The sequence below is a fragment of the Ovis aries genome, chromosome 20 (genome assembly GCF_016772045.2).
Source record: "Ovis aries strain OAR_USU_Benz2616 breed Rambouillet chromosome 20, ARS-UI_Ramb_v3.0, whole genome shotgun sequence".
NCBI classification, from domain to species: Eukaryota; Metazoa; Chordata; class Mammalia; order Artiodactyla; family Bovidae; genus Ovis; species Ovis aries.
In genome coordinates this window covers 49,831,677-49,844,574 of record NC_056073.1, presented here as the reverse complement: position 1 = coordinate 49,844,574, position 12,898 = coordinate 49,831,677, and the positions used below count along the sequence as shown (strand labels likewise).

The 12,898-nt window shown below is 54.0% G+C and overlaps 2 protein-coding genes across 10 annotated transcripts in view; both read right to left on the bottom strand.

Annotated features, from left to right (window-relative positions):
* LOC101116548 (serpin B6) overlaps positions 1-12,898 on the bottom strand; it is a 40,310-nt gene that overhangs the window by 17,846 nt on the left and 9,566 nt on the right. The gene's annotated exons all lie outside the window — the stretch shown is intronic.
* LOC121815993 (serpin B6-like) overlaps positions 9,775-12,898 on the bottom strand; it is a 29,943-nt gene continuing 26,819 nt past the window's right edge. For all 9 annotated transcript variants that reach the window (XM_060403810.1, XM_060403812.1, XM_042237112.2 and 6 more), the window contains 3 exons: positions 12,010-12,152; positions 10,478-10,633; positions 9,775-10,293 (listed from right to left, as the gene is read on the bottom strand). In XM_060403810.1, the coding sequence (XP_060259793.1) occupies positions 9,889-10,293; positions 10,478-10,633; positions 12,010-12,152 (704 nt within the window). In that variant the 3' untranslated portion in view covers positions 9,775-9,888. The remainder of the gene's footprint in view (positions 10,294-10,477; positions 10,634-12,009; positions 12,153-12,898) is intronic.

The following is a 12,898-nucleotide window of genomic DNA, read 5'->3' as shown; positions in this document are numbered from 1 at the left end:
TCAGCCCACTGCCCTTGGAGCTCGGAATCTGGGCAGACCCAGGCCTCCGGGATGCTGAGGGTCGGGGTGGCGGTCAGGGTGGGGATTGTGGGGGTCGGGGGCAGTGGGGGTCAGGGTGGGCGGACCCAGACCTCCGGGACGTGGAGGTTTTTTCAAAGTCTTTAATTCGTGATCTGACTTTCAGCTCTAGAGAAGAAACAGAGTTGGTCCTGGCAAGCAAACCCCAGCAGGTCTGGGTCACCCGTCAGAGCACCATCTCCCACCACCATCACGGTCAGCCACCCTTGGCCTCTTAACTCTCAGCCCAGTGAGCCCTGTCTGGGTACTGTTAGCAAAAGACGGTGCCTGCAGCTCTGCCTGTGGGCACTCAGATGCCATTTCTCAGCAGCCTACAAAGAGCAATGCTGAGCATGGCCCTGTTCTGCAAAGGTTTCCAAAACTTTGAAGGCCTTTATCCCTCTCAACTTCTTCTTCCTTAACTTTGAAGACCTTCTCCCTCTAAACTTGTTTCCCCCATGAGTGCTCCATCCCTCCATAATGAAGATTGTCCACTCAAATAGGGACGTCTCAGCCTCTCCCACAAGCATGGCACTGGGCTGGGCGCTGGGCACCTGGCTGAGGACATGACCTCCGACCTGAGGTGCCTCACAGGTGATGAGAACACCAGAAGTGCTCAGAGGTACTTTCTAGATATTATGAGAAAACATCTAGATGGTGGCAGCCACACACAAATTTTCCAAGAAAGTCCCCGGCAGACACTTCACTCTGGACGGACTTTATGGAGGAGCTTCCATGTTCCCCACTAGGTGAGCGGCCTTAGGACAGCCTCATTCTCCTTGACTTAGTTTTGTGTCCCTACCATCAACCACAGTGTCTGGACAGATTTCTAATGGGATGGTGAGGCTTCCTGGGGGTTGATTATGCACAAATATTTTTTAAATTTACGTATTTATTTAAATTGGAGGCTAATTACTGTACCATACTGTGGTGGTTTGCCATGCACTGACATGGAGCAGCCTGGCGTGCATGTTTCCCCATCTTCTCTAGAAGCTCGAGCAGCCATCTGTATGTCCTCTTTGGAGAAATGTCTGTTTAGTTCTTTGGCCCATTTTTTGATTGGGTTGTTTATTTTTCTGGTATTGAGCTGCAGGAGCTGCTTGTATATTTTTGAGATGAATTCTTTGTCAGTTGCTTCGCTTGCCATTATTTTCTCCCCTTCTGTCTTTTCACCTTGCTTATAGTTTCCTTCGTTGTGCAAAAGCTTTTAAGTTTAATTAGGTCCCGTTTGTTTATTTTTGCTTGTATTTCCGTTACTCTGGGAGGTGGGTCATAGAGGATCCTGCCGTGATTTATGTCAGAGAGTTGCCTATGTTTTCCTCTAGGAGTTTTACAGTTTCTGGTCTTACATTTAGATCTTTAATCCATTTTGAGCTTATTGAGTGTATGGTGATAGAGAGTGTTCTTGTTTCTTTCTTTTACAAGTGGTTGGCCCGGTTTCCCAGCACCACTTGTTAAAGAGATTCTCTTTTCTGCTTTGTATATTGTTGCCTCTTTTGTAACAAATGTTAAAGCTCTTCAGACAGATGCAGAGGGAAACAGCATTTTAGATCCAGGTCTTACTGGTGATGTCAGAGAACAGGTCCTCTGAAAATGACCTGGGTGATCCTGGGAGGTGGTGGTGGGAGGCGGGGGGATGTGTCCCGGAGGGGATTGAGGAGAAGACAGTGGCAGGAAGGGGCCTTGAAATCCAGGCCAGATCCAGAAGGGCCTGCACCCAGCACATGGAACCCAGAGAAGGGCGCCCGGTGGTTCCGGGTTCCGCACAGGAAGTGCTGGGCAGTCGGCTCCCCTGCTCCCTGCAGCCCGGGCCTCAAGTGTTTTAGCTTCTATAAAGAAACAGGAGGTGGCCGGGAGGAGGAGCCCCGAGCCCAGGAAGGTGTCCCAGTGTTCGGCAACACGGAAAGACAGAGCAGGCTGATGGTTAAAAATGAAAGTTGATTAACCAGGAGATTCCTGGATCACGAGGCTGACCCAGCACCACCCCCAGTGAGGTCAAGCCCCCGAAATGGCCCCAGGAGCTGAGATGAAGGATGTGTGAGTCACAGAGGCGCCCTTGCTCTGCAGCCCAGTCAGAGAGCCGGGACCCCTCCTCCCGCTCACTAATCTCACCCCACCGCCACCCTGCATGTCACATGGCAGAAAGCGGGACTTCAAGTTTGGCTGTACGGAGGGTTTTTTCCAGACCAAGGAATTTTATGAAAGCTACACAGATTGAAAGCTTCAGTTTCACAAAGAGGTTTCTCTCTAAAAGCCCTGTTCCGTCCTAATGTGGATTTATGACGCAGAGGAGAGGACCAGGTTGGACCTAAAGAGACACTCAAGAAGAAGTCAAATGATAGGGGTAAAATTCCCTGAGACTCAGAACTGAAGCAATCGCAGTGTGCCTCAGAAAGGGGTAAGAGGTCCTGGGTGGGGCGGCGAGGGTGGCGATGACCTGCCCAGGAACGGAGAGCTGGGAAGGGAGGACCCAGGTGGTCCCCCTACAGGACAGTGGGAACAGGGAGTCAGGGGGACGCACAGGCTGAGATACAAGGAGTGGGCTTATGAAAGTGACGCCAAGGAGGGGGGCCACAGAAACAAGAAAGGAGGCAGACATAATTCAGAGGCAATATTCAAATTCAAAATCAGAGTTTCAGAGGTGTATCTCTCAGCCCGCGTTTAAGACATGTGCCAGCGTTGCTCGTATTTCCTTTCCATGCATGTCTGAACCTGACTTCCTGACAGCAGTTATACCTATTTGCTCCACAGAGTTGGTGGGCAGTTTCCAGAAGACAGTGCGTGTCACGTTTGTTAACTTCAGTGAGAAGTGATGCGAAGCTTGGTACACATCTGTCTCCACCACTGTTGACGGGAAATACCACCACTGACTTTGCACGTCACCCACTAGGCCCCCAAAGGGAAACCTCCAGACACATCGCTGTGCTGGAGATGTGGTGGGTTCCGACGTGAAAGGGGCCCAATTACGTGTCCAGCCAGCATTGCTCACAGGCAGCACCGCTGACAAGTGGGGTCAGATGACCATTCCTGACGTGGTTCCTGTGCCCCTCCACTAGAGGCCAGCTGCACCTCCCTCCATTAGGAACAGAAACACCTCCGGGCGTGCTACCTGTCTTCAAGGGGGACAGTGCCCACCAGCTGATAATGATGTCACAGACTCATTCAGCTCAGGAAGGCAGAAACCACGATAACCGGAGAAAGACAGGAAACGTCTCTTTGGGCTGAATCTAACCTGGCCTGGGGAATACAGGGAAGGGCATATACAGAAACGAACGTGAAAATGCTTCACCAGCAGTTTCACAGAATTTTCCAGACCCAGCGGAGACTTTGTCACGATGAGAGTTTAGGTGATTCCTGTATCCCCCACCACCCCGACCCCCACCCCGGCCAGAGATTACCTGCTCCATGAGCAGAACCAGGACCCTGGGGAAGCCCAGTTGGGATCCCTGGACACATCTCAGGCGAACGTGCACATACCCTGGCGCTGAGTGCTGTTGTTGATCACATTACATGTGAATTACATACATGATATGGAGCGTATGTTAATGTCCTGCATACGGCGAGGTTCCAGGACACATTCACCCTGAGTTTGTGGTGATCGGTTATCGGAAACCAAGACACCTGGTTACTCACCTGTTGACTCACAAGCAGTCAGTCCTGGCTGCCCGGGCTCATAACCGGTGACTCTGGGCAACAGGCCCTGGTGGGCGAGAGCCCCTTGCCCTCAGCACCCGCCGCCAACACTTCTCTGAGCTGGAACCACGCACACTCAGCTCTCAGAGCCTCAGAGCCGCACGCCAGGGGCAGGGCAGGTGTGACCCAGCTCTAAGCAGGGGAGATGTGGCTGAGGAATTGTGTAGTCTGAGCCGAGAACCGCAGAGAGCCCCCGACTGCTGCTGGGTTGCCTTCAGGTTGCTGTCTGCACCACCATCCAAAACAGAGTTCCGCAGAAAAACATGCAATTCTCGACGAAGAAGAGCCACATTTAAGTCCCCATGTCCTGAATTGGTTTGCCAGAAGTTTTACCTTCATTTTCCGTTCAAAGGATTCCTTAACAAAAGAAACCCCTTGTTCAGTTCATTTCAGCCGCTCAGTCATGTCCAAGTCTTTGAGACCTCATGGAGTGCAGCACGCCAGGTCTCCCTGTCCATCACCAATTCTCGGAGCCTGTTCAAACTCATCGAGTCGGTGATGCCATGCAACCATCTCATCCTCTGTCACCCCCTTCTCCTCCAGCCCTCAGTCTTTCCCAGCATCAGGGTCTTGTCCAATGAGTCAGGTGTTTGCATCTAGTGGCCAAAATATTGGAGCTTCAGCTTCAACATCAGTCCTTCCGATATTCAGGACTGATTTCCTTTAGGATCGCCTGGTTTGATTTCCTCGTAGTCATAGGGACTGTCGAGAGTCTCTCCAGCCCCACAGTTCAGAAGCATCAATCCTTTGACGCTCAGTCTTTTTTATGATCCGACCCTCACATCCATACGTGACTTCTGGGAAAACCAAAGCTTTCCCTGGATGAACCTTTGTCAGTAAAGAAATGTCTCTGCTTTTTAATATGCTGTCTAGGTTGGTCATAAGTTGTCATCCAAGGGGCAAGCGTCTTTTAATTTCACAGCTTCAGTCACCATTTGCTGTGATTTTCGAGCCCAAGAAAATGAAGTCTCTCACTGTTTCCACTGTTTTCCCATCTATGTGCCATGAAGTGATGGGACCAGATGCCATGACCTTCCCTTTTTGAATGTTGAGTTTTCAGCCAACTTTCTCCTTCCTCTCTTTCACTTTCATCAAAGGCTGTTTAGTTCCTCCTCGCTTTCTGCCATAAAGGTGGTGTCATCTGCGTATCTGAGGTTATTGGTGTTTCTGCCGGCAGTCCTGATTCCAGCTTGTTACACACAAATATAGAGGTTTCATTGTCGATAGCTCCCTGAACTTAATTTCAGCATGCAGGTCTCAAAAGAAAAGAAATAGAAACAACAGAGAGAAGTAAGAGCACACACATCACCCAGGTGCGTTCCCAGCCGACACCCAGACGTTTCCATCCCTGGGAAATCCCGAAGAGTCAGTCTGGCCCCCAGCTGGGAAAGGATGCCGGGCTGTGCGTCCACCACAAGGGTGCGACGTCCCACTGCGGTCATGGGGGCTGCGGTTAATAACCCCAGACTGCACGCTGACATCAGCATCGTCGCTGTGAACAAACGCAGCTCCGGTTTCTTCCTTCAACTGTTACAATGCTGTTTGTCTCACCATGTGAGTCAGAAGGTTCCTTAGACTGGGGCCTAATATCAGGAGCTAGAAATTCCAAACCCAATGCTTTGGTACCTAAAGTGCCCCTTACTTGTTGGTAACGATTGTCATGCTTGCAGGCAGGTATGAGGTACAGGCAGGGTCCAGGGTCTGAAGTCGGTCAGAAGTATGCTGCCCTTTCTTTGAAGCGTGACCCAGGCTACCTCCACTTTCATTTCCCAAAAGTGTCAAACTCGGGAGATCAAGGAAGACAGGGAGTACAGATTTTGGCAAGAATGTGGGTTGGATCACACAGGATTTGTCGTTTTGTGAGTGGTGTGTTTCACTTGGCGTCCTATCCTCAAGGGTCATCCACGTCAGAGCCTGTGTCCCGCTTACCTTCCTCTTTTAAAGGCTGGATGTGTCTCCATTGTGTGTAGAGACTACACTTTGTTACCATTTGTCTCCGCACGGACATGTGGGAGGCTTGCACTCTCGGTTGTTGTGAATAATCTTGCTAAACACACGGGGCTGCAAGTGTGTGTCTGAGACGCTGCTCTCAGTTCCTCTGGGCCACAGCCAGAAGTGGAGCTGTGCCTCACGCGGGCCTTCTGTGTCGAGGATTTGAGGAATGGCCATTTTGTTTCAGGCCCATTTTCATAAGCAGATGGATCATCATGGGATCTTTCTTCCAGATTGCCAGTGATGGCAAAGAGCTTGGATCTTAGGTTGTGAGACCACGCCATGAAGCGGGGGAAGGGCTGTCTGTGCCTCTGGGGGCTCCTCGGGACAAAAGCAGGGCTGGGTGGGTAAGGTGGGGGTGGGGTCGTGACCGTGTCCACCAGCAGCTTTGCTGCTCCAGGATTTATTTCACTTGCTTTGCTCAGTCGCTAATTTGTGTCCAACACTGCGGCCCCATGGACTGTAGCCCACCAGGCTCCTCTCTCCACGGGGTTTCCCAGCAAGAATCCTGGAGGGGTGGCCATTTCCTCCTCCAGGGGACCTTCCCGACCCAGGGATCACCCTTCATCTGCTGTATTGGCAGGCGGATTCCTCACCCGGGAAGCCCAAGGAGCACTGAGGGTGAGCCAAAGGCCAGAGGGACACTGACCCGAGGACGCTGGCTCGGAAGAGGAGGATAACTATTCCTCCCCAGGAGGGCGGGACATGCCACCTGCACCTGTGACCTCAGATAGGCAAGGAATGTTGCAAGTACAGGCAGAGCGGGCTGCCAGGACCGTCAGGCCCTCCTTCCGGGAGGCTGAGAGTGAGGAGTGGGACTACAGGGCTGGGCAGTGCAGGCGCTAAAGCAGACAGCCACCACTTTCCGGCGCTTTCTGAGGTTTGAACAGAGAGAAAGGAAGGGAGGGGAGCCTGTGCCTGCTGCAGGAGGTGGGGGAAGGGAAGCGCTCTGTGCCGCTGAGTCCACAGGCCTCTGGAGGAAAGCGCCTCCTCCTTAGGGGACCTCAGTCACTGTCAGCTGACTAGACCAGGACCCCCCACGTGCTGGCGGCCAGTCTGCCTTACAGAGAGTCGATTCATTTATTCCTCATTTCCCGTAAAAACTACCTTCAGGGCAGCACCTTGAGGGGTGTTAGACCAATTAACTGGTCCTCTGAGCCAGTCAAGGCGCCACACAAAATTGACTGTCACACGGGGCTACCTCGTTTTTCTGGTGGTCATGTATGGATGGGAGAGCTGGACATAAAGAAAGCTGAGCACCGAATAGTGATGCTTTTGAACGCTGGTGTTGGAGAAGACTCTTGAGAGTCCCTTGGATTGCAAGGAGATCCAACCATTCCATCCTAAAGGAAATCAGTCATGAATGTTCATTGGAAGGACTGATGCTGAAGCTGAAACTCTAATACTTTGGCCACATAATGCGAAGATCTGACTCACTGGAAAAGACCCTGATGCTGGGAAAGACTGAAGGGAAGAGGGGAAGGGACGGCAGAGGATGAGATGCTTGGATGGCATCACTGACTCGGTGGACATGAGTTTAAGTAAGTACCGAGAGTTGGTGATGGACAGGGAGGCCTGGCATGCTGCAGTCCATGGGCGTGCGAAGAGTCAGACACGACTGAGTGACTGAACTGTGCTATCTCTTTCTCTCATGGAAACTCAGGCTGTGTGGAGTTGAAAAGCCAACTATAGAAATATCCCAACCAAAATGTCTATATATTTTAATGTGAACAGTTTGGATTCAGAAGATCTTCCATTTCGCAGGATTTGCTTTGCGCTTTAATGGTATTCAGCATCTGAAAAAAGACTATTTTTCTCCATAAAAAATTCTGTAGTCCATGGCAGGACTGGCTCCGTAATCTGCAGGGCTGGTGCAAAATGAGAATGCAGGACCCTCTGCTCAAAAGCTGTGAAGACTCTGAAGACAATGATAGCAGAGCACGGAGCCAGGGGTCCTTCTCGGGGGCCCAGGGAGGCCCACCGGCCACCCCTCCTTGAAGCCAGAGCTGGTCACAGACAAGATCAACCGGGAGGACGGTAAGTGATGGCGAGGGTGGCTTGGTCACGTCTGACTCTCTGCGACCCCGAGTTTGTGGGATTCTCCAGGCTGGAATCCTGGAGTGGGGAGCCAGTATCTCCCGGGGACCTTCCCAACCCAGGGACCGAAGCCCGGTCTCCCGCACTGCAGGCGACTCTTCCCGGCCTGAGCCACCAGGGAAGGACTATGACGAGGACAGGAATTCCGAGTTTATTGATGACAAACGCATGGGATATTATAAGGCAATTCTATTGAAAATTTTAATAGGATCATATTGAAAAATCTAGTTTGAGGAAACTGCCCAACATGTAGTGCAGTAGGTCAGGCTAAGAGAGAGACGGGCAGAGGCCGAGCTGCGTGACAGGCTCTGTAACACCCGGGACCACGGCGTCCATCCTCACAGGTCCCTGCTGATGGCCTGATGGGGACGAAGGACAGACGCCTCTGACCCTGGCTGGACAGACAGCTCACTTCAGGCGACAGTGGGCACAGGCTGGGGGAAGGCGGGCGCTGACGCCACTGGCCCCGCTGCCCACTCCCAAGGGCAGCGTCTCTGTAGCCTGTCTCTCCCCATGGCTCAGGTGCTGACTTGGGCACACAGAGACAGCGGACTAGAGACAGGCTGAGAATGTGGGTCACACCATTAGGTTAGAGGGAGCCCAGCTCCTGATGACGCCACAGGGAGGCCAGTGGACCCCGCATCGCTCTCCACCCAAACCTCAGCATCGGCTGGGTGTGTGCCCCACGTCTCAGCAGGGAACACGGGCGGCTGCAGAAAGCTTCGTGCAGTGTAGTCGCTCAGTCGTGTCCGACTCTTTGGGAGCCAATGGACTGCAGCACGCCTGGCCTCCCTGTCCATCACCAACTCCCGGAGTTACTCAAACTCATGTCCATTGAGTCCGTGATGCCATTCAACCATCTCATCCTCTGTCATCCCTTTCTCCTCCTGCTTTCAATCTTTCCCAGCATCAAGGTTTTTTCATATGAGTCAGCTCTTTGCATCAGAAGGCCAAAGTATTGGAGCTTCAGCTTCAGCATCACTCTTTCCAATGAACCTTCAGGACTGATTTCCTTTAGGATGGACTGGTTGAAACCGTAGCCACCTCTTTCTCTCCAGAACCAGCGGCAGGATGGAAAGTCACCCGGCGTGCTTCCATGACGTGGTCTGAAATGCCCCCATCTCGTGAACAGGGCCTGTCTGCTCATCTCTGACCCCGGGGGCAACTGAACATGCTCAGAGTGTGGACGGTCAAGCACTTGAACAGGCCTCTGACCACAGACCCTCCAATGCAGACACAGTGGCTCGGGGATGGACTTCTCCCGGTCTGGGTCCACGGCCCTCCCCTCTTCTCCTGGTTTATGGAGAGCTCACATTCGGGGGTCTCTGAGGCCCGCTCCCCCTCCCCGGGGCTGCCGTAGCCTCTGCTTCACTCTGGTCTCAGGAGCAGGGCCACTGAGCAGAGGAGACAGGGAAGCCCGCTCATCCTTCCAGGCCTGGAGCAGAGCACGCTCCTCGAGGACCTGGACGGGGCGGGTGGAGGGAGGACCCAGAGAGCAGGAGCCAGTGCTCCCCACCGGCAGGACCACCGAGTGCCCATCTCCAATTGCAGCTGCAGCTCTGAGAAGGCACGGGACATGAAAACACACACACACAGACACAGACACATAGAGACACACAGAGACACACACAGACATACACACACAGACACACACACACACAGAGACACACAGATACACACAGACACACAAAGACACAGACACACACACACAGGCACACAGACAGAGACACACAGAGACACACAGACAGAGACACACAGATACACACAGACACACAAAGACACAGGCACACAGACACACAGAGACACACACACAGACACACACACACAAAGATACAGACACACACAGACACAGAGATACACACAGACACACACATACACAGACACAAAGATACACACACACAGATACACACACACACACGCAGACACACACACACAGGCGGTCCAAAGCAGCCCTTTATTTGTGGACCTTCGCTAAGGTCACTTTGGGTTCCAGGCTCTTCGCAGAGATCAGGGAGAGCAGAGAGGAGCACCGGGGGCCCCCACACCTCGTCACGGCGAGCAGAAGCGGCCGCAGAACAGGATGGCCCCGGTGTTGCCGTGCTGGATGAAGAAGAGGAAGGGGCGGTCAGCACAGAACTGGGGCCCAGCGCTGAGGGAGCGCGTCATGACCGCCGCCCCTGTGGCAGCCGCGGCCTCCGTGCCCTCCTCGGTGACCTCCATGAAGGATTTGTGCACGACCTTGGACAGGTGCAGGCCTCGCCGGGACGACATCCCGCTGAAGTCAGCCTGGGCCTCCGCAAAGGCGTCGGTCATGCCCAGTTCTTGGAGTAACTCTTCCATGTCGTAACTCTCCTCCAGAGTGAACCGGGGAAGAAACACGTCCACCTCCTTCTCTTCCATGAGAGCTGGCTTCGTCCACGCAATGAATTTCTCGTAGGTCAGGGCTTTTTCCACCTGGAGGAGAAGGTAGAAGATCTCAGGGTCTGCAGCAGCCCTGCCCCAGAATAGTCCGCTGTGACCCACACAACGTGCACTGCGACCCAGGGGTAGCCTGCCGGCTTCACACGAGTTCCCGGAGCCCAGTGCTCAGCAGGGATGCGGACGAGACCCGAGCCCCAGGCCACGGCTGCCTGGTTACCCTTTTCAAGTCAGTTCTTTCACTGGGCAGCAGGATGACCATGTTCAGCTCTTGGCTGACGTAGGGAAGCACCAGAATCTGGGTGCTTATTACTCTAATGTAGGTTATTTTACAGGTGGACTTCTTGAACATCATTTGCACAGGTTTCTCCACATTCTATAAAGGAAATGGATAAACGTTAACTGAAACAAGACCTGTGGACACGCGGGACGAGTCATCAGAGCCGGGCCCCTGCGCCCACACACTCTGTCTTGTCTCCAGACGCCCCTCAGCTCCGCCTCGTCAGGTCGTCTGCACGGCTCCAGCTCCCACCCCTGGTTCCCGGCACTCAGGCCTCAGGATGCTGTTCTCCTGCTGACCCAGGAGGGCTCCACTCGGACGTTCCCGGCAGGACCTCGCCCCCGGCGCCTACCTGCCTGACATCCTCATCTGGACGCAAAGGAGCCTCCAGCTCGGCTCGCACACTGGCGGCTCGTGTCCCCTCCGCCTGCTCCATCTGTATGTTCCCACCTCTGCTCATGGCGACACCACTCATCCCGCCGTGTCCTGGGCGCCTGGCCTTCCCGCCCACAGCTGACCATCAACAACCATGTGGGCTCTGGTTTTAAAGACAACAGGGCCGCCTGGTGGCTCAGGGGCAAATAACCCGCCTTCCAATGCAGGAGACACAGGCTCCAGCCCTGGTCTGGGAAGACCCCACAGCCCAGGGGCTTCTAAGCCCACGGGCCACAGCTACTGAGCCTGGGCTGAGAGCCCGGGAGCCACAGCTCCTGCGGTCACGGGCCAGGAGCCCGAGCTCCGCACCAGGAGAAGCACCAGCAGGAGAATCCTGAGCCCCGAGCCCAGAGGGCCTCCGCCTCGGCAGCGGCAGGAAACGCTGAGCGGCAAGGAGCCCCGCACAGCCGAGTAAATAGATACAAGGATCAGAAAACCACAAGGCAAGCTCACTTGTGCTTCCTACCCCCGCCACTGTCAGCCCAGCCACGTCCTCAGGAAAACTTCCAAGTAACCTCCCGGGTCCTGCACGTGGGCCCAAGGGGCTCTGGGGGGTCAGAGCCACTGTGAGAGGCCATGGGCTCTGTGAGAGTCAGAGGAGGGACACGGGAACCAGGAACCCGGGCCGTGGAGACCGCTAGGAAGGCTCCTGGACGCCCCGCAGAGAAAGGCGTCTGTGTAGGTAGCGCCTGACGGGAGGGGTCAGACGGTAGGATCCAGGACCATGAGCGTCACAGCTACAGTCTGGAGTTTAAACTGGGTCTCGGGGGCTCTAGCAGGCCCAGAGACCTGCGAGCTGCCCCGTGGGATGTGTAATACAAGACGGTACACCCTCCGCACAGACCACCCCTGATGACACAGCAGAGGAGGAGCATGGGGAGAGGAAGCCAGGGTTTGCCCGGATCCACATCTGGGCCGCCAAGGCCACAAGAGGCTCAAGTTCCTGAAGGTCAGCCTTCTGGCACGATCCATAAAGCAAGGGGACCCCAGGGACTGTTTCCAAAACCTCCTTCACTTTATGAAACATTCTTGTTCACCTTGCTGACTCTGAATGGCTTTTCCTGCGTGAACTCTTTGTTAAACTGTTCATCCCAGTTTCCTTTGAAGTAGATGGCATTCACGAGAACCAGACGTGTCATGGGGTTAAGTGAATTTTCAGGGAGTAAGTCTCTAATTTTACCTGCACGGAAGATTTAAAGGACCAGTTAGCTAACAGGGTTTCCTGGTGAGGTGCTGGGCAGGGTAGTTACTGGCCCGTCCCCTGGAGGAGTCAGTGCCCAGACCAGAGGGTTCACTGTCCCCCAGACAACCACGTGCAGAGAGTTGTCTGTTTACTCGATAAGTTGGGTCCCACTCTTTGCGACCCCGTGGACTGTAGCCCACCAGGCTCCTGCGTCCTGGGGTTCCCCAGGCAAGAATACGGCAGCAGGTTGCCATTTCCTCCTCCAGGGCATCTTTCTGACCCAGGGATCCAACCCGCCTATCCTGCTCTGGCAGGTGATTCTTTGCCATCTGAGCCACCAGGGAAACCCATGCAGGGAGCCTGGCCTGAAAGCAAAATCAGGGACAAAAACCTTCAAGTCTCTGCTCAGAAAGATACCATGAGTTGCATAAAACACATAAATGAACAAATAATAAGGGCAGAATCATTCACAGTTGCAGAAAAAGGAATGTTCGGTCTACAGCGTGAGGGGACCCTCCTGAAGGGGAGAGGTCGAAGCCAGTGTGGAGAGCACGGAAACGGATAAGCGCAGGTGGCCCAGGGCCTGCCCGCGTGTCCTGCAGTGATGCTCAGCGACCCGCAGAGCACGTGCTCTGCTGGACGGGCAGGGAGGTGGCGCCACATCCAGAGTCTGCCTTCTGCCCTTTGTGAAAAGGCAGACTATAGGAACATTAACAGCAACAGCCAAAAGTCAGAGTGTGATT